Here is a 26,510-nt window from a genome sequence, read left to right on the forward strand (position 1 = left end):
TTAAAAGTAAAACCATAACTTATAAATTGATTTTTAAGCATACACAATTATTGTGTTACCTTTAAGAAACGATGAGTAAGCATTTGAACTTGTGTTTAGCTGGCTTCTCTTTGTGTTATCTAGCTAAAAAAAAATAATATTTAATCTTTTACTATATTGTATTTGTTTTATTAATATTACTAATAACAATGATTCATGCTGCTCATCCTTTGTTTCTATGGAAATATCCGTTATTCAGTAAAACAATGAATTCTCTCTTAGACTCCACCAGAGAACACTGCCTCACTTAATGTCCTTTTCATATTTCAGTAATTCACATCAGTTACACTTGTTTGTCCAGTTATCAAATTCCACAGGCTTTGGAGCTGAAGAGAGCTTGCACATTTATATCTCTCTAGGTTTCTTATTGGAATTGAAGAAACTTAAAATCTATAGAATTTGCCCAAGCCAAAAACTGTGTCTCTCTGAAAGCCAGACTGTCTTAGGGTTTCTATTGCTTTGACAAAACACCATGACCAAAAGCAAGTTGGGGAGGAACGGGTGTATTTGGCTTACCCTTCAGCATTGCTGTTCATCACTGAAGGAAGTCAGGACAGGAACTCAAACAGGGCAGGATCCCAGAGGCAGGAGCTGATGCAGAGGCCATGGAGGGGTGCTTCTTACTGGCTTGCTTCCCCTGGCTTGCTCAGCCCAGCTTCTTATAGAACCCGGGACCAGCAGCCCAGGGATGGCTCCACCCACCACGGGCTGGTCCCTCCCCCATTGATCACTAAATGAGAAAATGCCTTACAGCTGGATCTCAAGGAGGCTCCTTCCTCTGATGACTTCTAGCTTGTGTCAAGTTGACACACGAAACCACTCAGTATACAGACCCTTGTTGTTTCTCCAGTTGATGGAGATAAGGCTCGCTCTAGGTCAGAATTTCATCACTGTTCTGTGGAAACACATCACTATGTATGTGTTTATGCCTATGATGCATGCGCAGTGAGCTCTAAGTGTTCTTCTGTTCTGTTTTCCTTTTTCAGTCATACATCATTTTTCCACAAGACAAAGACGAATTAGAGCTATAAAGGAAATGGCCAGGGTCTTAGCTCCTGGAGGCCAGCTGATGATTTACGTTTGGGCGATGGAACAGAAGAACAGACACTTCGAGAAGCAGGACGTGCTGGTGCCATGGAACCATGCTCTCTGCTCCCGGCGGCTCTCAGAATCCCACCAGTCCTGGGGGCATCCGTGTGGGCATCCCACGAGCCAAGGCCACCAGGGTCCTGGCTCCGCCTGCGGCTGCGCGGTGTGTTTTCAGGGCAGGTGCGATTCCAAGCGGTCCCACAGCATGGACGACGGGCCTGCGATGGCAAGAACCTGCTGTGAAGATGTTTCGAAGGAAGGCGAGGAAGCGAATGGATTGTATAACAACTTTGGAAAATCTTTCCGCTCCTGGTTTTTCTCCAGGTCTTTGGATGAATCAACCCTGAGGAAGCAAACTCAAAGAGCCAGACCCATGAAAATCACGGAGGGCTGGGCCGATAGCACTGTTTCTCGTCAGCCTCCCAGACACCCCAGCTTAGACTTACATCCCCAGGAGACGTTTTCAACAAAAGAACCAAACTTGGACGAGGTGTTTGGAGACACATCTTTTCAAAGACACTTGGGCTGGCTGGAAGCACCGGGCAGTTCAGAGAACTTCAGTGGACACCGGGGAGGAGGGGGCAGGAGGAAGGAGGGCGGCGATTTTCTGGACATCGCTGACACCAGAGACAGTGTGGCTGCAGACAACGTCATTGATCCTTCTGCCAGAAAAATATTAAGGAGAGTTTCTGCATTTGACTCTACAGATTCCAAACCAGAAGGCCCAAGCTACGCGGAGGAGCAGCAGGATGCTCCGGATTCCAGGGCCTTCATGCGCTACTACCATGTGTTCCGGGAAGGTGAGCTGTCTGGACTACTGCAGGAGAGTGTGTCCGAGCTGCACGTTCTGAGTGCCGGCAATGACCATGGTAACTGGTGCATCATTGCAGAGAAAAGGGAGAGCTAGGTATAACTACACCACTTGGGTCAGGGGCTTCAGAGGCGGCCCGTTATCTGTCCACTGCGGGGGATGTGGGCACCTGAATCAGCATCCTGTTTCATTGTTTTCAAATCCAGGTACGAGATGGTCCTTGGACACTTTGACCTGATCCTCTGAGTAGTTGAGTAAGCACAGAACCTGGAGCTTGCTGCATCGGCCACAGGATTTGTCTACTGAAATGTCAATAAAAGGATCTGCGGAAGCAATAGAAAATGTACTTCAGTACAGGCTTGATTTTATTGCTCCGGGAGATGAAAATATTATAATAAGTGTAAGTTCAGTGTCAGTATTATCTTTTGGTTTTTAAATATTCTGCTGTTAAATATCTTTTAGAAGCAGTTTTATATATATATATATATATATATGCTGGTTCTCAGGTCGATACTTAGATCTGTGTGGAAGGTAACAAGGACGCCTGTTCGGCTGCTGTGTGTGTATTTGTTGAGACTTGCTGTGGGGGTGTCTTGTTTTCAGGCTTTGTGTCTATCTACTCCAAGCCTTCAGAGACATTCATATGATGCAGAGAAACACAAGTATTGCCCAGACTTTCTAAATCACATGCAAACGTCCTTCAGGATGATCACTGTAAATAACACCATCTTCTGTGTTGTTCCAAAGGGTTTTAAAGGCACTGTTAGCAGAGGGTGTGGCTTTGTCTTCGAGCAGGCAGCTGGCATGCCCAAGAATCAGCATCTATGCACACACAGATAGAGGAAAAAGAATAAAAACACTGTTAGCATGCAGAGACCATTACATGGGTGGGAGATGTTATCAGTCTTCTGGTGGCATTTCCCCCAAAGATATTAGAAGCATAAATATCCTGCTGAGATAGTGCCAAAATTAACCAAAGAGTTTTTGACCAGGAAGTGCTTGTCTGAGATATCTGAGAGTCTAATTAGACCACTTTTACTTTGACTGTTAGGAAAGATTTGAAGAGTGCTGTGTATTTAGCCTTGATGGACACATAACTGGGATTTGTTGTTGCATGCCCAGGCATTTACTCTTAATGGTGACCACATTAGATTCACTGTATCAATGATCTAGACAGAATCAAAACTTACTTATAGGTTGAATTTCTGGTACTCTATAGAGCAGTGATTAGACCGGGCACTATTGCTGCTTTTTATATAGATTAAACCTCAGGTCTGTTTAATTCTATGTCATGGATCCCCAAGGAACAATTTATGACATAACTAGGGACCAGACTTGAGAGAAACAAAAAATAAGTTGGCCAAGGAATACGGTTCCAGATCACCCTTTAATAAGCAGAAAATCAAATAGTCATCATACTTTCTGGACCAATGTAATGATGGATATTGGATTAAAATCCAATCTTCATTTTATTTTTTTCCACTACAAAATTAACAAAAATTGTAATGGATCACGTTTATTTGGTGTTTACCCTCTTCAGGGATTTGGCTAGAACTTAACAGAATGAAGCTACTTTGGAAGAAAATTCAAAGATGGCTTTAAAGTGGTATTGGGGAAATCAGTGAGCCTCTTCGCGCTCCAAAGTCAGAACACCTCACCCCCGATGTGGAAGTGGTACATGGGATTTGCATTTTTCAATGCATGTTTTGTACGGGAAACAATGACAATAGACGTAGGGATAAGGTAGAACTTAGAATTCAAGGGAGTGTGCCTTCCATTTTTCAAATTAAAACATGAAACTGCATGGACAGGTGGCTTCCTGGGAGAAACGGTAACTCCAAACTAGTATTGATGACCTCTTTAGTGGGGTCCCCTCCCCACCCACCAGGTCTGTTGTCACTACACCCATTTGTCTTTGCTGCTAGACACCTGAGTTTGACATCACCTCTCTCTGGTCGGAACATGCCACTTAGAGGTCGTTATATGGAACTCAGTTCATTAGGGCGTGACAGGATAGCTTGCCAGCTAATATGTCTGAGCAAGCTCATAAAATAAACATACACGCCACTTTGTAGTAAAAGGCCTTTGGAATGGTTATTGGGGGAGAGAGATTTTCATACAGCGTTGACAGAATCGTGAACACGAATAATAGCGATCTTGCACTCTTCTTGTCTGTAAAGCACAAGAATTCTATGCACCCAGATGTTATATTGTATATTCAGCAAAACTAGTGAGTGGGTACCACTCTTGGGGGGGGAGGGGATTCCTTGTGAAAAGCACCGCTACATTCAATTTTTGCCTTTTGATGATTAAAAAGCCATTGAAAATTCATGTAAACATCTTGACCATGCAAAAGCTTGCTCATCTCCATGGCCGTCCTCAGAGAGAAACACAAGTCATAACGGAGACAGTGTGTGTCCATCAGCCTTAACAAGCTTGTGTGTAGGTTAATCCACTGATCTGTCTGATGTGATCTGCAAATCTTCTCCATCCATTGTTCATAAGCAAAATGATGTTTTCCTAGTTCCTTCGTGACATCAACACAGAGTCCCCCTGTCTGACGTGGAGGGGAAAGTTCAGGGAAGTTCTTAGAGAATCCTTAAAGGTACGACTAGTGGTGCCTCACTGGCTTGCAAGGGAACTTTGTGTAAACAGACAAATGCATTGACGTATACAAAAGACGCAATCAAGGTGATATTTTCCCAAAGGCCAAGTGATGGGTTAGTTTCTCTGGGTTACTAGGTTTTGGAGGGTTTTTGTTGTATGGTTTTGTTTCGTTTGCTTATTGGCAGAGTGATGAAATCAGACTGGTGTGCTATGGTAACTGCAGACCAGCTGCACACAACACTGGCTGTCAGATAGATTTGATCCTTCCCTCTTACCGTACGTCCCCGTACAGTCCATCACTAATTCCTGTTTCTAGTTTTCCCCATCTCCTCCATCCTGATCCTAAATACCAAAGATGCCTGTGTTTAACTGACCTTCATTGGAGTCGGCAGAAATGGAAGGCAGGCCAGACAGGAAATTATCCAAATGTAAATCAGGAATGTGAATGTACTTGTATACTATTTGCCACCGAACAAATGAACACTGGTGGGTCTTTCAAATATATGGGCTCCCAGGAGAATAGAAAATGGAACTCCTAGTTGTACTTAGTATGGGAGAAAATGCCTTAAAATGAGGTGTGAGGGACTGGAGCGGTGGCTTAGTGACTTAGGGTGCTTGCTATTCCTGCAGAGGATCTGAGATTGGTTCCTAGTACCCATGTTGGGCAGCTCATAAATGCTTCTTCAGGACTCCAAGGGCACCTGCACTCACACTCACACACATGCACAGACCCACACACATGCAGGCACACACACACACACACACACACACACACACACACACACAGAGAAAGAGACAGATAAACCAACAGACAGACAGACAGACAGAATTAAAGCATAAAAATGAATCTTTAAAAAAAAAAAGAAACTGGGCTATGAACACCCAGCTTGGAAGAGAGAAGAAAATTGGCTGTTGGCTCTACAGCTAGACTATAAAAAACAGATAAAGCCAAGACTCCCTTTCTCTGAACATAAAAATTGGGAAATAATAACAGCAGCTAACTATAGTAGCCAACGTTTACTATTTTGTTTGTAATCCTCTCCACAGCTCTCTCAGATAAATACACTTACGTTCCCATTTTGCAGATAACATTTAAGACAGAAAAAAGTGTGCTAAATCCTCAGAGTCTACAAGGACAGTAGGTATCACCCATTTAGTTAAAGGTGGAGCTAAGATTCAACCCCAGATGCTCTGGCTCCAGCCTGGGTTTATAACCACAGTTCCCCACAATGCACACCTGCTGGGTCCCAGGCTTCATGCTAAGCAGGTAATAGAGTGTTCAGGGTTAACTATGATGGTCCCCTGTGCAAAGGCACTAAGCAGGACTATGCATCTCTCTCCCCTTTGGTTTCTTTTCTTTTCTTTTCTTTCTTTTTTTTTTTTTTTTTTTTTTGTTTTTTTCGAGACAGGGTTTCTCTGTGTAGCTTTGGAACCTTTCCAGGAACTCACTCTGTAGCCCAGGCTGGCCTCAAACTCACAGAGATCCGCCTGGCTCTGCCTCCCGAGTGCTGGGATTAAAGGCGTGCGCCACCACCGCCCAGCCTTTCTTGTCAACTTTTTACTTGGATTTATTTGTGCTTGTGTGTCTCTGTCTTTGTGTGCATGTGTGTGGGTATGATGAAGTCAGGAGACAACTTGCAAGAGTTGGTTCATTCCTCCACGATCTTCGTGGTTGGTGGCAAGCATCCATACTCCCTGAACCCTCTCGCCGGCCCTGTGTTTTCTTTTTTTCAATTATAAATCTATCTTAGAATCTATTTTACTTAGAAAAAAAGTCCTCAATCACAACACTCTGATCACTTTCCTACGGTTCTCTAACCTTCTAAAAAGCCTATATCTAGTTTCCTGCTCTATGTGTGAAGAACATGAGGGCTAACCCAGGGATTTCGTTGACTCCATTTGTTCAGGGTCGTACAGTGCCCCACATACAAATGATGAGAAGCCATGACATGTCTGGGGTCTTGAGTTGACGTAATATTAGACTTAATGACCTAAAGTTCAAGTGTCCCACTGGAACACTGTTTGCATTTGCTGTATGCCTGTGATCATACTGTATTTTTAGTTTAGTAAAACACTATTCAAACCCCTGTTCTGGGGTAAGGGTGCTGGTGAGGATCACACATGCATATTAATTAACATGAAGGATGCCTGTCTTAAGCACTCAGACTTCATTTAACTGAGCTGACTCCAGGCCAATGGCCACCCTCTAACACAATTGCTCTGTAAGTGTGTTTCTGAAAAGAATGTGTCCTGTCGGATAAGATATGAACTCATTTGGAAGGCATGCAGGCCCCTAGTAAGCCAACCCATGTTATTTTTCCGACTCATTTCCTACAACTGCACCTGTTTTCTGTTCTGCAATCTGCTATTTTAAACAATGATCTCATTAAAATTACATAAGAGCAAGTAATTATTCCATCCCTTGAAGGGATCCAATATATTCAGACTTGAAATGCTGTAACTATAAGCTTTCCTCAAAGACAGATACACAAACAGGCTCATCCCATCAACAGATAAAGGAATGCTAGGACTCATTCGGCTGACGAAGGACAGTCCACGGGAATGCAAGGGGACCAGAGGCCCCACTTGATTATTCAAATTCTCTGGTCCCAGTCTTGGCTCAGAATCCAGAACTTGTTTTGAATCTATGAACTCCATCCTCACAGCCTCTGTCATATACAAAACTGAAGTAAGGCCAGGCGGTGGTGGCGCACGCCTTTAATCCCAGCACTCGGGAGGCAGAGCCAGGCGGATCTCTGTGAGTTCGAGGCCAGCCTGGGCTACCAAGTGAGTTCCAGGAGAGGCGCAAAGCTACACAGAGAAACCCTGTCTCGAAAAACCAAAAAAAAAAAAAAAAAACTGAAGTAAGAATTTGAAAAGAGATCTCATCACAGCCAGGTATGGTGGCACAGGCCTTTAACTCCAACACTTGGGAGGCTGAGGTAGGCAGATCTCTGAGATTGAGGCCGGTCTGGTCTACAGAGCAAGTTCCAGAGTAGCCAGGGCTACACAGAGAGACCCTATCTTGGGGGGGGCGGTATCATCAGCCAAGGACTGAAACCAGCACACACAGCACTCTTCAGGAGAGAGAAACAGAAACAAAGGGAGCAACCAAGCAGAAAATGCATCCTGTGAAGTGTACAGTGTTTTTGTTTTGTTTTCTTTTAAACAGGGTCTCATGCATCTTAGGCTGGCCGTGACCTTGCTATATACTTGAGGTTAACCTGAGCCACCTAATCCTGGTTTATGTGGGGCAGGGGATCCAATGCAGGACCTGGCGCATCCTAGGCAAGCACTCTACTCCCTGAGCTGCATCTCCATCCCCAGGCTGTAGAGTGTGTTGTTCACCCTGAGACCTACAATGTACCCCAACAGTAGAAATGTTTCATCGCTGTGTTACCCCACAGAGTGTCCCTCCTCTATGAAGGTTCTCCTTCAATCGATTGTAAACAGACAATGGGTCACTTTATGTTGCCAGGTAATCTATCTGGCTAATCTGATGGGTCACTTGTGAGAGCTGGTATCCAATCGGGTGCCCAGTTGGCAAATGCATGCTTTGTCTTTCTTTCAACTTGAGTTGGGAAAAAAATAAAGCTGATTCTAGTGTAACTATTCTTGACCACATGAAAACAACCGATTTTCTCCACATTAGTTATTTATTTGTCTAAGGCTCCTACCTCCTCATGGAAGAAAGTGAGTCATAGCAACTCCTCTGTAGCTAGTGCAGCCAGACATCAAAGTTCCTAGACCAAGAAGTATACATGTACTTGTGTTCACCCAGGAGGAAAACTATGTGAAAGACAGATATTTTTCCTACACACCAATCCTAAAACTTCTGCTTACATGGTCTGTTGATGTATGGCAAAGATTCAAAATTCTCCTGTTTGTTTATCCAGAACATTGACAATATTTAAGACCCACATATAAGTGGAATATCCAAGATACTCTGAATGTGTATGTGCCTATGTGCCAGGTCCTTCTGATGGTCTTAACTGTGTATGTAAATATATATGTGCATATGCATATTTCTAGACCTCCAGCGTCAACTGTCACTACTGACCAAGAAAAAGTTCTTCTGTGCACTTGTAGAAAACATGAACTTAGCAACTACCATAGAAATTCATTTCAGTGAATTGGCGTTTGTTGTTGCTTCAAGAACATGTAAGACAATTGCTAGATGCTTTCGTGCCTTCTCTGGTGTTGGCATAGGTAATTGTGTCAAGAGTGTAAAGCTCTTTTTTCCTACAATACAGAGATATCTTGACTTTGTTCCCCCAGAGGAAACTAGCAATAGTTTTAGAGCACAAATTGAGGTAAAACAGCATCTTGATTCTTACAACTTAAAGATATTTTATTTGCATTAACTAACAACGGCCAGGATCTTTTCGTAACAAATATTAAAAATGGTTTAATTTGTATGCTTGTGATATGTACTTGATTATTTATATGTTTGTGTGCTCTTTAGTAATAGTGCTAGATAAGCAGAATTAAGCTTTTTTTTTTTTCTTCAGTGTGTCACAGCAGGTACCATTTAGTTCACTCATCCACTTCTCGTTACACTTCAACAAAACTGGACAAGTTTGTACTGGAATCCTGTTCCCATTGTCTGGAAGCTGGCTTAACTATCTAATAATACAGTATCTTTAATGGGTTAAGAAAAAGAATACTATCTACTTTTTAAAAGACATATTTTAAGACTAATAAAGACGTAGTAGACCATCCCAAAGTGACACTGTGTTCTTTATATGCTTGACCTTCGACCTGCTCCATCTGCAGGCTGTCAGGTGGTTATAACTGCAGGAGAGTGATGGTAGGGATTTGCACCTGGCACCATTGTGGCTTCCATGAAGCTGCAAGGAGATGCAATCCAGTAGCAGATGGTACTTTAGCATCCTGCCCCTTGCCTGTGCTCTCAGAAGGGGCCATCATCAGAGTGCTGCTTGGCCCTCAATGTCAGCTGGAGAATCTGGTAGAAGGCTTCCAGTTCAAAAACGCCTGTCACTCTGGTCTTTATAAACTGTCACACTTTTTCCTCTTTGTGTTCATCTTCGATTTTTGAAGTATTCAATATCAAGTTAGCTTCAAAACTACCTATTTACCAGGCGTATGTCTGCTGTGGGATGTCTTTCTGTATGCTGTGAATATGTGTTGCTCTGATTGGTTGATAAATAAAGCTTCATTGGCCTAAGGCAAGGCAGCTTAGAGGCAGGTGGGAAATCCAAGCAGATAGACAGAGACAAGAAAGGAGAGGAAAGAGAGACACCAGCCGCCGCAGGAGAAGCAAGATGCCAGCAGACTGGTAATACCACGGCCATGTGGCAAAACATAGATTAATAGAAATGGGTTAATTTAAGATGAAAGAGCTAGCTAGCAAGAAGCCTGCTATAGGCCATACAGTTTGTAAATAATATTAAGCCTCTGAATGATTGTTTTATAAGTGGCTGTGGGACTGTGGGGCCAGGCAGACTGAGGGACCAGGTGGGACCAGAGAAACCTTCTGGCTACATATGGCAGGCTTTAAAGTTTTCTTAATAGTTAAAATTGGAAGCAAACTTTCAATTTTCCTACTTGGTTCCCCATACTCCACTCCTGGGAAATCAAGGTATTTGAGGCCTAAACTGCTCCCACTCAGCTGAGGCACCAGTCCTTGAAGGGTTAATCAGTGGAAAGGAAGGTTTAGACAGCCTCACTCGCAAGGAGCCCTTTGGGACATGAGCAGACCCCCACATGCTGTCCCATGAGCAGAAGGAGCCTGACCCCGGGTGGCTCCTCTTGTCGCAGTAGGTCTGAACAAGGGCAGGTGTTTGGGAAGCTGAGTAGAGTCTCCTACAGAATGGCTGAGCATGAGCATGACTGTAAGTGGGACAGTGGGCCACGTGGGTTCTGTGCTGCCTGTGAGACAGCTGTCCCCATCCTAATGTACAGGAGGTGCTCATTGCCCAAAGTTATAATCTCCAGATGCCAATGAGGTATCACCGTAAGCAATGTAGCCGCACCTCGAAGCTCCACAAGACGACACAATGAAAACCGGTTGGTAGGTATCGAGTCTGATTCCACACTGCCGTGTTTTACTAAAACAGTGAATTAAAGTGACCTGCACAGCCCTACATGGGCAGAATGGTTGGAGAATGATCCTTTCCCACCCATTCCTTAAGTCCTTAGGCTCAGAGGGAAGGGATCTAGGGAGAAGTTAAGGTTCTTTCTCACTGCTGTGTTAGGCCTCAGACATGTACTGCTTCAAGGAAGGTACAGTAGACAGAACTCTGCCCCCTATTGATTGAACATGGTGATTTAAAAATCTACTTTCTCCATATTTTGTTTAACAACTTATAAACAGATTCTATGGGCAAAGGGCTTTTTAGAAACCTTTGAAGACTTAATGAGAATAAAATTTAGTTCTTGGTCTTGGTAAATTAAAACCTAAAAGGATATGGGGATAAGGAGAGATGACTTGGAGGTTAAGAGCTCTGATTGAAACTCCAAAGGACCTTAGTTTGATTTTCAGCACCCACATGGTGGCCCAAAACCATCTGTAACTCGGGTTCTAGGGGATCGAACACCCTCTTCTGGTGTTTGTGGGCACCAGGCATGCACACGGTACACAGACATAGCAACACACATAAATAAAAAATAAACCTTTAAAAATAAAAAACCTAGTGGGATAGAAAAGATGGGGTTGTTTCTCTTGTTCTGGAATTTTCTCCTATTCCCTGCTTGGTCTGACTTGATCATGCTTCCAGCTTAGCCTTCGTGTGACTTTCTCAGGTAAGTTGTGGGTGGCATCTAATACCAACCTGTTGTTCCAATCTTAGATGGTCTTTTATGAAAGCTGAAAGATCAGAGAAGCAGAGCAAGCCAACCTCTCCTTGCCAACTCCTCAGCAGATCCTGTTTCCATGAATCCTCAGACTGAAAGCCTCTGAGTCCTCACCTGAACGGGTCTCAGTTGAACTGCTTTATTTCCTGTTTCCTCATGCCTTATATACCTTTCTCTGCCCAGCCGGCACTTCCTGGGATTAAAGGTGTGTGTCCTTCACAAGCAAATACATGAGATCTCAAGTGCTGGGATTAAAGGTGTGTGCCACCACTGCCTGGCTTTGTTTCCAGTGTGGCCTTGAACTCAGAGAGATCCAAACAGATCTCTGCCTCTCGAATGATAGGATTAAGGGTGTGTGCTACCACTGTCTGGCCTCTGTGTCTAATCTAGTGGCTGGCTCTGTCCTCTGATCCTCCGGCAAGCTTTATTAGGGTATACCATATATCATCATACCAACCACATACCTTCCTGCTCTCTGATTCTTCCCAGAGTCAGGTTGACTTCCTTTTGAAACTCATCACACACATTTTCTTCCCTTAGTCTTCTATCTCCCAAGGCATGCCTGTCACCTGGGTAGGGGCTTGTCTGCCTTGTTCATGATACCAAGTAGTCATAGTACTAGGGGCCCACTTGAGGGTGGTGGGGGCAAGTTATCATAAAGAAGGAAAAATGAGCCTGGGGACTGGAGAAATGGCTTAGCAGTTAAGAACACTTGTTCTTGCAGTGGACTCAGGTTCTCTTCCAAGCACCCATATAGTGGCTGACAGCCACCTCTAACCCTGGTTCCAGTGGATCTCTTCAGGCACCAAGCACTCATGTGGTGCATATACATACATGCAGACAAAACATTCATACCAAGTAAGTAAGGTAAATAACTTTAAATGAAATTTTACAAAAAAAGAAGAAATGAATTAAAGGTGAGCCCTTAGGGACACAATGTCAGGAGACAGAAGGCAGAGGGTTGAGCAATTCTTAAGGTGTAGTCAGAAGATTTCCTGTGGCCCATGTGGCCCATGGTCAGGACAAATCTCCCACCCACAGTCCCACAGCCTTTTATAAAATAATCACGCAGAGGCTTAATATTATTTATATAACTGCTCGGCCATTAGCTCAGGCTTGTTACTGACTGGCTCTTACACTTATATTAACCCATAATTCTTATCTATGTTTAGCCACGTGGCTTGGTACCTTTTCTCAGTTCTGCCTTGTCATTTTGCCTCCTCCGTGTCTGGCTGGCGACTCCTGACTCAGCCCTTCCTCTTCCCAGCATTCCTTTGGTCTACTCGCCTCACCTATACTTCCTGCCTGGCTACTGGCCAATCAGAGTTTTATTAAACCAGTGTACAAAAGCCTTATCCCACAGCACTAAGGGGATCTGGGAGGCTTAGAATCATTTGTTGATGGTGACAATACACCATTTATTACGTAGGCTCTATAGACCAGAAATGTTTATAGTACCATCTATTTCTAAAACCAACCTTGAAAGTAGGTGTCACTGATACCCTTGTATAGAAGGAAGCTGAGGCTCACAAAGGCTAGGCCACATCTATCTATGACAGTGAAGGCACTCAGCTGTGTCCTGAGTCATTATTACAAAACCCATAAGAAGGTTGTTTTGTGAGTGACAAGGAAAGAAGCCCTGAGAAACAGGTAGCAGCTTGACTCTAGTGATCGTGAACACGGGAGTCACAGATTCAGGCTTTCCCCTGCTTGTGGTAGAGAGGCTCTGAAGAAGTCTGGACAGGTGCTTCAGAAACACTCTGTTGGATAAGAGAGCAGCTGGAAGTCGGAAAGGGAGGAAGGAGTTGAGACTCCAGGGAGGTAAGGGCAGCCCACCTGAGGAGACCCAGCAGGAGCTGGGACAGCAAATTTAGAAGTAGAAATAAGACTCAGGAGGATAAAAGAAAGTGGACCCTATGAAGAGAGGCAATGAGAAGAAAGAGCAGAAACAACTAAGATGTTTTTAAACCAGACAAGAGCAAGATAAGCAGGAACGGCGACGGGGATGGCGGTGTGAAATGTGGAGAAAGACTGCCCTCTTCTGGAGAACTGAAAACTTGCTTTGAAGCTCTGATTGTTCAGAAGGTGAATCCATATTCACTACCAGTAACGAGTAAGTAGATGCCCAGATAGGAATTCAAGTAGATTTCACTGTTAAAAGAAAAAGAGTTGGGGCTGGAGAGATGGCTCAGAGGCTAAGAGCACTGACTGCTCTTCCAGAGGACCCAGGTTCAATACCTAGCACCCACATGGCAGCTCACATCAGTCTGTAACTACAGTTCCAGGGGACCTGACACCCTTGCACAGGCATACACACAGGCAAAAGATCAATGCACATAAAGATAAATAAATAATAATTTTTAAAAAAGAACAAGAGTCTATGGAGGCAGGTTGATGCGTCTTCAACATGGACCGCTGCAGAGTCATGTGATAGAATGCCACTTAGTGAATAGGTAAGAATAGTACTTGTGGTGGGGAATGAAAGCAAATGTTTTGGGAAAGTTAATGTGTATAAAAGAAATAAATGGCTGATTTCTAGCTACTGATGTGATATTGAACTACTTAAAATCATCAAACCTTGAAATGTGAAGATTTGAACAACTTAAAACTGCTGGGCGGTGATGGCACATGCCTTTAATCCTAGCACTTGGGAGGCAGAGGCAGGCGGATCTCTGTGAGTTCGAGGCCAGCCTGGGCTACCGAGTGAGTTCCAGGACAGGCTCCAAAGCTACACAGAGAAACCCTGTCTCGAAAAAATAAAACAAAAAACCAACAACAGAACAAGTTAAAACTGTTAATGGGGAGCGAGAACAGCTGGATCAAATCCATGAGATCCATCATACTGGGAGGTGTCCAGGTATCTCCCCACTGTACCCCAGTACCAGCTAAGGATCTGCTCCCCCACAATCTGCTCCTGTGGCTTACACAGGCCGTGGGTCACTGAAAAGGTCTGTCCACCTAGGGAGAGTCAAAGGGGGGTTGGGTCATCTTGAGACGCTGGCCATCATGGCTGCCCTCACTGCCTGTCCTAAGAAAGTCAGCCATCCCATTCAGAACCTGGTCCTACTCCTCTAACGTTCACACTGGGCTCCTCTCGGCTTCTCTGCCCTGGTATCGCTGGATCCTCATTATTGCTCAAAAGTTTTAGGCCTCAGGACATTTGCACTTTCTAGTCTCTCCCCTAGGAATGGTTTTCTCTGGAATATAAGCAATCCCCCCACCTTCTTCCAGCTGTGGCCCAGAAGGATTTGTTCTGAACCTGGATTCCCTGGCAACCGTTTTACAGCTGCCCGTGGACATTCCTCCTCACTGTACCAACACAACCCCACAATCCCACATTCCCACATAGCACTGAACATAGCACTGAAGGGTTTTCCTTCAGTGCTATGTTTTCCTCTACGTCACCTCTGATCATGTTTATTTCTCTAGTACAGCGCTTCTCAACCTGTGAGTTGTGACCCTCTCAGGGTCTAACAACCCTCTCACAGGAGTCGCCTAAGACCATCGGGGAAACACAGATATTTACATTCTTTGGGGGAATAATCATTTTATAGGCATCATTTGGGAGTAGCCGTTTTTTATAACTGATTTACAGTGTGAGACGTTACAGTGGTAATTATTTTAAGAGTTAAATTCCAGCCCTGTAAAGGTACTTACACAAACAGTTCAGTAATAGACATGCATGCAACCTGACTCACAGCTCCTTTACGGGGTGTGGCCAGCTTTGTCCTCATTACCAAAAATATCGCTGGTGGGAAAGCTTTTAGAGCAGTGGCTCTCAACCTGTAGGTTGAGACCCTTTGGATAGAAGAACTTTCTCACTGGGGTCGCCTAAGACCATCAAGAAACACAGATATTTACATTACGATTCACAACAATAGCAAAATTACAGTTACGAAGTAATGATGAAAATAATTTTATGGTTGGGGGGTCACCACAACAAGAGGGACTGTATTGAAGGATCGCAGCGTTCGGAAGGTTGAGAACCACTGCTCTAGCGTATGTTACTCTCTGCCTTCCCAAGAACCAGGGCTTCGTGGGGACAGCGACCGGGGTTCTGTTTCATTGGCTACTCTAGGGCCTCCCATGCCTATGCCGCTGATCATTCACTGAGGACAATTTGGTGCCACTGGGGATGAGTTCAGCAGTGCCCATACCCTTAATCTCTTCCTGACAGCAGGCACTTACCCTTGCCTAGTCCTGGGGAGTCCAATTCAGGGATGAAGAGAAATTCTGAAAAAAACAGGAGGTGAGGACTTGGAAAAACCAAGCCTTGGGTGTGTTGCTTTTCTGGTTTCAAGCCCTTCCCTGGGAGGACAGACTCACTTCAAGCTGAGTGCCCATCCTCCCAGCTCTCTGAGCAGCATGGATCCTCTCAGCTCTGTCTCCAAGAGGAACGTCTGAGGCTAGACGTGAGAATCTCGAGAGTACAGTAAGCTGCGGCCAGGAGGCAGCAAAGTAAACAAACGGCTGTTTCTTGGAAGTCCAGGTTTCGTGTGGAACCCTAAAGTCCAAAAACTGAAATACTCTCTACAGATTCGAAACTCAGAGCTCTGGCATGATGCTACAGGCATGTAAAAAGCTCCATGAACAAAGTTATTGGATAGATGCATAAACATATGAAGTGTAAATGAATTTTGTGTTTAGTCTTAGGTCCCATCCCCAAGAGACCTCGTTATGTATGTGTAAATATTCCCAAATCCACAAGAGTCTTAAGTCCCAGATGCTTCTGGTTTGGCGCATCATGGATAAAGAATCTTAAAATTCTTCCATCCTTCCATTCCCCACCTGTCTCCTGCTGCTGTCAACACTTCCTGTCTTAACTAGGTTGCTTCAACCCTCTGAGCTTTAATTTCCTCATGTGTGCAATTTTTTGCACCTATAAAACTGGATTAATGATCACAGTCCTGGGATAATTAAATAGGATGAATCCTGGGCTGGAGACTCAAAGCTCCAGGAAAGGAAAGAGCTGCGGAGAACCCCAGTACATGGTCAGATAGGTTACGTTCTCTCCAAACATGTGAGGGAACTCACAAAAACCCCCGGGGGGTCAACTCACATTTGACTTTCTCTTTTCTAGTTAGGAAAAGAAACACATTAGATACCTGTATTGGCTGACTGAAGGAAAACCAAATTTCAAACCCAAAGACTGCATGAAGTACCAACGATGTTTAGAATTGGCAGATCAAACTCTGAATTTCAAATTTAAACAAGCATTTTTCTGATATGACATCCGCCTACACAAAAGTGTTAGGGATAGATTAGATTAAGGTCAGGGCCACAGACAGTTTGTTAGTATCCTCAATACCACACTTTTATTGTTCCTAGCGTCCCGACCTAGGGTTGCCAGAGGTAGGCTATTCCCAGAAGCCTGCAGACTGAAGCACCCTGCTGCAGGCTATAGACTGCTCGAAAATACTTTAAGTTCAGTGTGATAACCTGGCACTGTCACCAGAGCCCCAGCTTCAAGGTCTTTCCTCGTGACCGTTCCACAGGAAGGAACTCTCCAAAGCCCTGCCCTCTGTTGGCTCTGGCCTCCTGCGCGGCATTATCATTGCACTTCCGCTGGGCTGTCAGTCACTGAGGAAGCAAACCTGCCGTAGAATCCTTCCCCAGGCTCTCCTTTCCTTGTGAAATGGACCTTGGTGCTAGTTACAGCAACCATGCGAGGTAAAGTTGGTGCAAGCAGCCAGACTGTTTAGCTATTTAAGGTGACAGAGATGTCCGGCATCCTGCTTTGATCCTTACCTAATGCGTATATAACACTGTACTCCATAAATGTGCATGATGATTGAGTCAACAAAATAAGAACTAAGAGAAAAAGAGAAACATACACAGGAACAGCAACAAAAAGACTCGAGAGTTTTTAATACATACCAGTGAACAGGATCCACCTGGAATCCATCAGAGCAGACCTTCCACATCTGAGTCCTTTTAAATATGTAGTCCTGCAAAGGAACTCCAGCTTGCAGAGCCAAGGCCTAGCTCCCGTGCCTGCGAAGCCTCCCCAGTTAGGCTATTCTCCCTACCTGTACCTCATGGCACAAACTTCTCAAGAGACACCAGACACTGCATCCGCACAATCGCCTGAGTGTCTCCTGATCATTTCATGCCTGCCTGGAAGGTTTTACACAACTGTCTGTTGGTCTAGGACCCAACTACCCATGGTGTAGCCCTCGAACCAATAAGCATCAGCCTCACCCAGGATCCTGGAAGCAGGGTGTCTCAGGGTTTCTATTGCTGTGGTGAAACACCATGACCAAAAAGCAAGTTGGGGAGGAAAGAGTTTATTTGGCTCACACTTCCACATTGCAGTCCATCAGTGGAGGAAGTCAGGACAGGAACTCAAACAGCAGGAATCTGGAGGCAGGAGCTGACGCAGAGGACATGTGGGGGTGCTGTTTACTGGCTTGCTCCTCATGGCTTGCTCAGCTGCTTTCTTACAGAACCCAGGACCACCAGCCCAGGGATGGCTCCACCCACCATGGGCGGGGCCATCCCACATCAATCACTAATTAAGAAAAATCCTTACAGCTGGATCTTACAGCAGCATTTTCTCAACTCCTTTCCTCTCTAATGAGGCTCCCTCCTCTCTGGTGAGTGTAACTTGTGTCACGTTGACATAAAACCAGCCAGCACGCATAAAATCAAAATCTGCCCGTGCACAGACCACCAAACCCCAACACTGTGGTCTGAGAAACCTTCTGAAGACCTCACATTCAGGCTTCCAACATCACTCAGCTCCAGCGTCTTCACCCCTGTCAACCTAAATAATGGAGATCGTCTAAAGAGTAATGATGCTCATTTGGGAATAGAATGGTTAGGCATATGGAAAGATGATGGACAGGAAGTTCTTAAAGACAAAATGGGGAGATTTCATAATGTGTTTTGATACCATAATCTTTCTCCACAAGCACTGAAAAACAAAGGTGATGCCAGCCTGAGGTTGACTTGACCTTCACTAGGCAGCTGTTACCACAGAAGCAAAATTTTGTATGAGATTTCAGTGGTCCTTGTGCAAAATTGTGGTCCTGGGAAGCCATTTTGGATTATTACTATGAAGCCATCATACTTACGAGAACCCTTTCTGCATAACTTTTTGTCTTGTTGACACCAGTGACTCCATTTTTGATTCTGGCAACTTCCACATGACCTTCTGCTTGAAAGAGTAAACTCCTTGGTCCTTGCAGTGTTTCCAGGTTTGTGTTGCTCATGGAGAAAGAACTCAGAAACAAGCCACACCAAGGAATTAGGAGGAAGTCTTATTACAGAGACATAGTACATACCTATAAGGTGAGTGTCTCAGGGTTTCTATTGCTGTGAAAAGACACCGTGACCATGGCAACTCTTACAAAGGCAAACATTTAGTGGGGTGGCTTACAGTTCAAAGGTTCAGTTCGTTATCATCAAGGGGGGGACGTGTCGATGTGCAGGAAGGTGCGGTGCTGGAGAAGAAGCTGAGAGTTCTACAACTTGTGCAGGCAACAGGAAGTGAACTGAGGCGCTGGGCATAGTTTGAGCATATGTGAAACCTCGAAGCCCACCTCCACAGTGGCACACTTCCTCCAACAAAGCCACACCTACTCCAGCAAAGCCATACCTCCTAATAGAGCCACTCCCTATGGGGGCCATTTTCTTTCAAACCACTACAGTGAGTAAGAGCTTTTCCAAATAGCCTTTCTCCATCTCTCTGGGTTTTGGATCGCTCTTCTTATGAGAAAAAAAAATTAGCAGAAGGGAGGGTTATTCATAAGTTAGACTAAAACAGGGGATTCCAGGAATGGATGAATATTTCCCCACTCCTGAAACCCTAAACCCCAATCCAACACACTTACCCTTTTGTTCTTATATGAGGTTTAGGGATGTGTAGTGGCTTCAGTGCATGATGGAAGCAGCCAATTTTATGAGCCTAATGACATGGAGACTCCATTAAAGTGCAGCGAAGCACAATTACACAATTAGTGGCTGGCTCAGCCCGCCATGTTGACCCAGCCGGTTTTTTTGAGGGCCTTAATTTTCCACTCTTTGGTTGATAAGTAATGTTCTCCAGCTCTATGACTCCACCGGCCTCTCTTCACCACTGCAGTGTGGTTCCTTCTTTTCTCTATCTAGCCTACCAGAAAACATCGCTCCCCATGTTTTCTTTGAACAAAACTCAGGCTGAGCAAAAATAGCCTCTCTGCCTGCTCCAGGATAGTTGAGCTCCCTAGGGCAAAAGCAACCATGAGCCAAAGAGCTTAGATATCAAGACTCAGACTTTGTCCATGGAAAACAGTTTCAGGACCCTAATTTCACTACATCTAACACACCAAAAGCTATCGTGGTGAAGTGCTGTATGGACCCAAAGCCACCTTGCAACATGGACCTTAAAACCCCTTGTCCTGGCCCTGTGGCATATAAATACTAGAAGTTCTTTTTATTTCTCTCTGGAGGTTTTGTTTTGTTTTGAGACATTATTGGGATGCCCGCCCTTCCTACAGCAAATTTAATAAGCTCAGTTTTGTTCAGTTCCTACATTTTGTAAACAGTGAGCAGTCATTGCTATTACGTTATTAGGGTGGGAGCTTGGGTCCTGGTAGCCCTAACACGTGGGGCTGGGCCATTCATCTTCAATGGGCCAATTAAAGAGCCCAAGTCATGATGAAAAACAGGGAAAGGGTGTTTACTCAATATGGTCATACTGGGAAGAGGAACAAAGGGGCTGAGTGACACCCCCTAAGACGTCCTTGGGAGTGATAACACGATGTTTAGGTGTATAAGACTAAGCAGCCTCTGCTGAGGTGTGGTCCTGGCCATCATTCACCCACCAATATTCAGCCTTCAGTTTCTCCTTTAGGCTGTCAACACTGTGTGAAATCTCTTTCCAGTGGACAATTTCCTCCTCTGGCTGGCACCAGGCTACAGCTTTTTCCTTCTCCCAGCGTGAGATTCCTGGGGAAATTCCAATTTCTTGGGGTCCATTGTTTCCATAGCCTGTTAGCCAAAGGGGGGGGGGGGGGTACAAGTGTGTGTTTAGAATGTCTTTATTCCTTCCAGGAAGCGTAAAGCATATCCAACACACAATACTGCAATTATTTATCTGTGTGGTGGCCACTTCCCCGCTCGCCGCTCTGTCCTACGCACACAGACGCAGACAGACACATCCTGCACTCGGTTCAGAAGGCCTTGACGAAACCCAAATAAGACTAGGAAGAAGCACATTCTAGAAGGCAATTTAAATGCAGAAAGATGCCCCCTGGTAGCCTGCATCATTGGAGCTGTAAATATTGACAGGAAGAAAGAACATGTGTCTTACGGTTGCTCCACACTGAGCCGGAGCCAAGAGGAAGCTGTTTCCCGTTCCTTTCTTCCTCTGCAATGCTCAACACTGTTCCATCATCCGTAGCTCAACCCCAAGTACGCACCACAGCCACATACACAGAGCCTGCAAACCCCGGAGGTCAATGGAGAGAAGCAAGAGCCTGAGGCATGAGGCAAGAGGGAAAGCGTTGAAGAGAAGAACTAAGAAGCAGGAAGTGTTGAGAGAGAGAGAGAGTGACCCCCAGGGAAGGCATTTCCTGTCAGCCTGGAGAAAAGAATCCAGCGCCCCTGCCCCCCTCCTGCCTGCCCCAGCAATGCCCTCCACTCCCTAAAGGCACTGATTCCCAGGAGAAACCGGTTTCCTGAGCAGATGGCTCTGCAGCATTTGAGGGTGGAATGTAAGGCTTAAGCTGAAAGCCAAGGGCTATCTCATATATCCTGTGTATGCTTAGATAGCCATTGTTTGTCGTTGGTCGACCAATGTTTACGATGTATAAATATTTAAGCGTGCAATATACGTAAGACTGGCTTGGCTATCTTAGTGTGATACTGTTTCCATCCATCCACTATAAAGATTAGGTACTAGCCAAGAATGTCTCAAGTAAGAAGAATTACACTGTTACATGCTGCTGGCTGCATTGGAAGGGCAGGATGTAGTGATGTACAGCTCCCCCATAAGGTGCCTTTCAAAGTAAGAGGACAGTAGAGACAGGAAAGGACAAAGCCGTGCTGAAACATTCTTTAGCAGTACACAGCTACATTCCTAATACAGAGCAGGAACGAGTCCTCGTACCAGAAGGTACACACGTGCGTGTTCTTAGCACTTTTCACCATAGCCCATACGTGGACATAATTTAAACATTCACCAAAGGTCAGACAGAAAAGTAAACTGAAGCGTATTCGGATAGTTTAATGTAACAGAGCGGTGACAACTTGCTGCCACATTTACTATTAAGAGTAAATCTCACAAGTATGGTTTAAGTGGAAGAAACCAGAGCCAAATCCTGGCAGAATTAATATAAAGTGAGAGTCAGAGAAACAGCTCCTTAGGCAGTGGGCTGGATAGAGTCCTGCTTCCCAGTTTGATTATGCATATATGGGTGTGCTATTTGTGAATTCAGGGGTATATTTTGATATTTGTACTTGTGCATGTATATGTGAGTGCATGCTCTTGTATGTGTGCATGTGTGTGCATACAACTATATATACATATATACATATCTAACACATTTATGAAATGCTCTTAAAATGTAGGAGAGATTCCAGATGATAAGTTAAGTTTAAAAGGAAGGTAAAAATATAGAGATAGACTATGGTGATATAAATCATTTGTATTTTAATATATATTAGTGTTTTCTAACTATTTCGTACCCCTTAAATAAGTCAAACCCCATGAGGAAAAAGGGTAGCACATACCCAGTTACATTTGTGTCCTCTGAATGCCCCAAAGAATCATACAATGGCTGTTCAGGAAATACATACATAATAAAACATTTGAAGCCAGGTGATAGTGGCACACACCTTTGATCCCAGCACTCGGGAGGCAGAGGCAGGCACATTTCTGAGTTTGAGGCCAGCCTGGTCTACAGAGTGAGTTCCAAGACAACCAGGGTTACACAGAGAAACCCTGTCTTGAAAAACCAAAAACTAAATACATAAATAACATTTGAATGTTCCGTTTACAGCAAAGTTCCCTTTGATAGATACAGTGATTGAATAAATAAATGTATACCATGAAAAAATTAATAATTAAAGGAAAAAGGACTCTCTAGGTGGCTGTGGGACACTTAAGAGCAAGGACTAAGAAAAGGCAAACAAACCCACATGTGACCATATTGAGAGTGGATTTTCAGTGAAGTGACATTACTAAGTGGTTGCTATCTGAAAAATTGATCCCAAACATAGCAACTTACAACTATAATCATTTATCTTTGCAACTGTTTCTGAGGATTAGGATTGTGAAAGTGACTTAGCTTGGGAGTTCCATTTTGGGCCTTCTCTCCAGGGTGAGGTCAAGAGGTAAGCTGAAGTTGAAGGGCCTGAAGGCTCTCCTGAGAGGGTATAGGAGAGCTGCTGCCTGGAGCCTCAGTTCTGTCCCATGTGAGCCTCTCCTGGGAGATGGCTCCCAGCGTGCCCAAAGCAGCCATCAAAGAGGCAGAGTATGCGGGAGACACAATCACTTCATGACTTTGTCTCTAAAGACACACACTGTCACCGCTGTTCCATTCTGTCCTTTACATGGGAGTCATGAAGACCCACACAGGTGGAAAGGAGTTGGGTTCTGTCTTTTTAATCCACCAACATATAATTTATGGACATGATTTAAACCAGTGGTTAATCTGTGGGTCGTGGCCCCTTTGGGTGTCAAATGACCCTTTCACGGGTGTCACATATCAGAGATCCTGCATATCAGATATTTACATTCTGATTCATAACAGTAGCAAAATTAACAGTTATGAAGTAGCAATGAAATAATTTTATGGCTAGAGGTCACCACAGCATGAAGAACTGTATTAAAGGGTCCCAGGATTACGAAGGCTGAGAACCATGGCATTAAACCATTACAGTTCCCCTCTTCTGAACACAACATATTTCTGTTCCTCCCACATATACAATTCTACTATCCTTCCCAACACATCCCAAAGCCTCGAGCTTGTAGGCCTCAAATCCAAGCCCAGATGCCCGCTAAGCCAGGCCCTATGCAGGAGAGTGTCCTTGGGTATAGTTCCACAAGACACAGCCTCAAGTCGATTTTCTCTGTCAGAGTTCTGTGTACTGGAGACACTGCCATCTGAAATGTCTATCTGTCGACTATCACTTATCTATTACCTCAGCTGTCTGTCCTCGTCCTCCACCTTGCTTTGAGACAGCCTCTTTGCCCTTCAGGCCTTTGAGCTTCCGGCTCTGTCTTCAGCTTCCACCTATAGGCGGACTGGCATTCCAGATAAGACACAATGTGCCCTGGGGATGTGAACTTGGGTCCTCACACTTGCCCAGCAAGGGCTCTACCCATTAAGCCATCTCTCCAGCCTAATTGTCTATTGCTGTGTAGCTGACCCATAAATCAATGATTTAAGGAAACACACGTTTATCATCTCAGCTTTGGTGGGTCGGGAAAGCTGGGCTCTGCTGGGTGTGTCTGACTTCTGAAGTGCAAAGTGCCCTTGGGACTATTGTCCTCTCAAGGCCTGATTGGGGCTGGAATATCTGCTCCAAAGATCATCCATTGGCATGACTGGTGGACTTGGGTCTCACCAAAGAGATCTCTGCATAGATTGTCCCTATGTTTTCATAACATCACAGTGGATTGCCTCCATGGTGAGGCAGCCAAGAGCAATCACGGTAGAAACTGGTGTCTTTTATGACCTAGTCTTAGAGGAGATATTTTGTCAACTCCGCTGGACTCTGTTTGTCTCACGGAAAAACACTGATGAGATCTAGGAATGGTAGATAAGAGTGTGAATCTAGAAGTCTGGACTATCGGGGGTCATCTTGGAGCCAGGGGAGCACAGTAGTGACCTAGGATTAGAAGTTGGATGGAGCCGGGCAGTGGTGGCGCATGCCTTTAATCCCAGCACTTGGGAGGCAGAGGCAGGCAGATCTCTGTGAGTTCGAGGCCAGCCTGGTCTCCAAAGCGAGTTCCAGGAAAGGCGCAAAGCTACACAGAGAAACCCTGTCTCGAAAAAACCAAAAAAAAAAAAAAAAGAAGTTGGATGGAAGAGAATCACGAGTGGTGTGGATGCTGGTACTGTCCCTTACCCTGTGACCTTGAGCTATCAACAGTATTCTGGCGTACCTTGAGAAGGGAAACAATGGCCATTGATTCCACCAGATTAACCATGATTCGGTGACAATGACTAATCGACATACTGTGTAAAGAATCCACTGAAATCCAGGCACTGCTGGTTTGTAGAAGAGGTCATGTGATGCCCCATGAGCTTAGAAAGCATAATCCCTACTCCCAGCATCGTGTATATGGTGGCTAATCTTGGTTGTCAGCTTCACTGCTTCTAGCATAAACTAAAACAAAACACAAGTTGTTGGACACTCTTGGGGGATTTTCTTTCTTTCTGAAGCAGGAACACCCACTCTAAATATGGGTAGTCCCTTTTGGTGGCAGTCCCACCAGGGCCCCGCAGTTCCTCAGCCTGCTTATAAAATAATCACTCAGAAGCTTATATTAATTATAACTGCTTGGCCATTAGCTCAGGCTTATTACTGACTATAGCTCTTACACTTAATTTAACCCATAATTCTTATTTGTGTTTAGCCACGTGGCTTGGTACCTTTTTTCAGTTCTGCCTTCACATCTTGCTTCCTCTGTGTCTGGCTGGCTACTCCTCACTCAGCCTTCCTCTTCCCAGAATTCTCCTCGTCTGCTTGCCCCACCTATACTTCCTGTCTGGCTATTGGCCAGTCAGCATTTTATTTATCAACCAATCAGAGCACCACATATTCATAGCGTACAGAAGGACATCCCACAGCATGGACATGGAAGAAGGAACCTTTGTTTTTCTGCCTCCTTGCCCTTCCTCTCCCTGTCAAGTCTGTCCTCTTGCTATGGCATTCCTTCATGGCTGTTAGGACCTACTTCTTCAGGGTTCCAACACAGACTGAAGACCAGCAGCTCTCCAGGGGTCCTCCAAGCCTTTGGTGCCAGACTGGGACCGAAAAAATCCAACCTTGTGGATGGAACTAAACAACTACAGGATTCTCACCCTCTCCACTGTGAGACAGCCATCCTTGGACTGCCTGATGGCTTCCTGTAACAATGTTGCTCCATGGTTACTGCTTCTAGCTCCTGCCTTGGGTCCCTGCTGCAGCTTTCCTGTGTTATGGGTTCTAACCTATAAGCTAAAATAAAGCCATCCTCCCAAAGTTGCTTTTCATCATCACAGCATTTATCACAGGAACCTAAAGCAAACAATCAACATGGAAAAATCACTACTTTCCCCTAAGCCTTGGTTTCCTTAGCTTCAAATGGGCTTACTAAATGCATTCATGAGCTTTTATTGCAATTTATACATGTACACACACACACACACACACACACACACACACACATACACACACACACACACACACACACACACACACACACACACACACACACACATCCTAGCAACTACTAATCAATTGATAAATAGTTACTATTGGAAATATCACCTGGTGTTTTATACTATGGTGAGTCACTGAGTTACTAGACATCTTGCAGCTTCGGGAATTTTTGTTTTGTTTTGGTTTGGTTTGGTTTGTTTTAAGACAGTTTCTCTGTGTAGCCCCAGATGTCCTGGAACTCACTCTATAGACCTTGCTAGCCTTGGACTCCCAAGTACTAGGATTAAAGGCATGCACCACCACTGCAGGCCAGCTTTGGGAATTTTAAACTAATGAAAATGGTCCAATTCACTCAGTGACTCACCAAACAGAAAACCCAGAAAACCTGTTACCTTCTAACTCTTACCCAACCCCATCACTATCTTTCCTTGTAGTCTGCTTTTCTGTTGCCGATAATTAAAGTCAAAGTGCACAAAAATGTTTACTGTAGCTTCTTTCGCTTTGTGTCTTTTAACAGAGACTTTGGCAGGGTCGGGCTGTGGAGCTCGTGCCTGACACTTTTGACAGAATTTGACCCGGGAGCTTGTTCCAGTGTGTCATCCCTGAGCAGTGACCAGAGGGTAGTAGTGGGAGGTCAGCGCGGCACTGAGTCAGGATCTGATGCTGCGCTGAGTGGGAGGTCACTGAGGGCCACACTGGGCAGTGTTCAGAGATTCCTGAAGTTGTGGTGAGGGAAATGAAGGGTACTTAGCCAATCCCAGCTCCTCAGCTATAAATTGAAAGTGTTTGC

The 26,510-nt window shown here is 44.7% G+C and overlaps 1 protein-coding gene across 10 annotated transcripts in view; it reads left to right on the top strand.

Moving 5' to 3' along the window:
• Positions 1 to 13,904, top strand: part of Trmt9b (tRNA methyltransferase 9B (putative)) — a 71,870-nt gene extending 57,966 nt beyond the window's left edge. For 8 of the 10 annotated variants that reach the window (XM_052752039.1, XM_052752043.1, XM_052752048.1 and 5 more), the window contains one exon: positions 1,026 to 13,904. In XM_052752039.1, coding sequence (XP_052607999.1) covers positions 1,026 to 2,035 — 1,010 coding nt within the window. In that variant the 3' untranslated portion in view covers positions 2,036 to 13,904. The remainder of the gene's footprint in view (positions 1 to 1,025) is intronic. The other 2 variants (XM_052752047.1, XM_052752045.1) reach the window with 2 other exon arrangements.
• Positions 13,905 to 26,510: the final 12,606 nt, after the last annotated feature.

The sequence above is a fragment of the Peromyscus californicus genome, unplaced genomic scaffold (assembly GCF_007827085.1).
Source record: "Peromyscus californicus insignis strain IS unplaced genomic scaffold, ASM782708v3 Scaffold_23__1_contigs__length_62951481, whole genome shotgun sequence".
Classification (NCBI taxonomy): domain Eukaryota; kingdom Metazoa; phylum Chordata; class Mammalia; order Rodentia; family Cricetidae; genus Peromyscus; species Peromyscus californicus.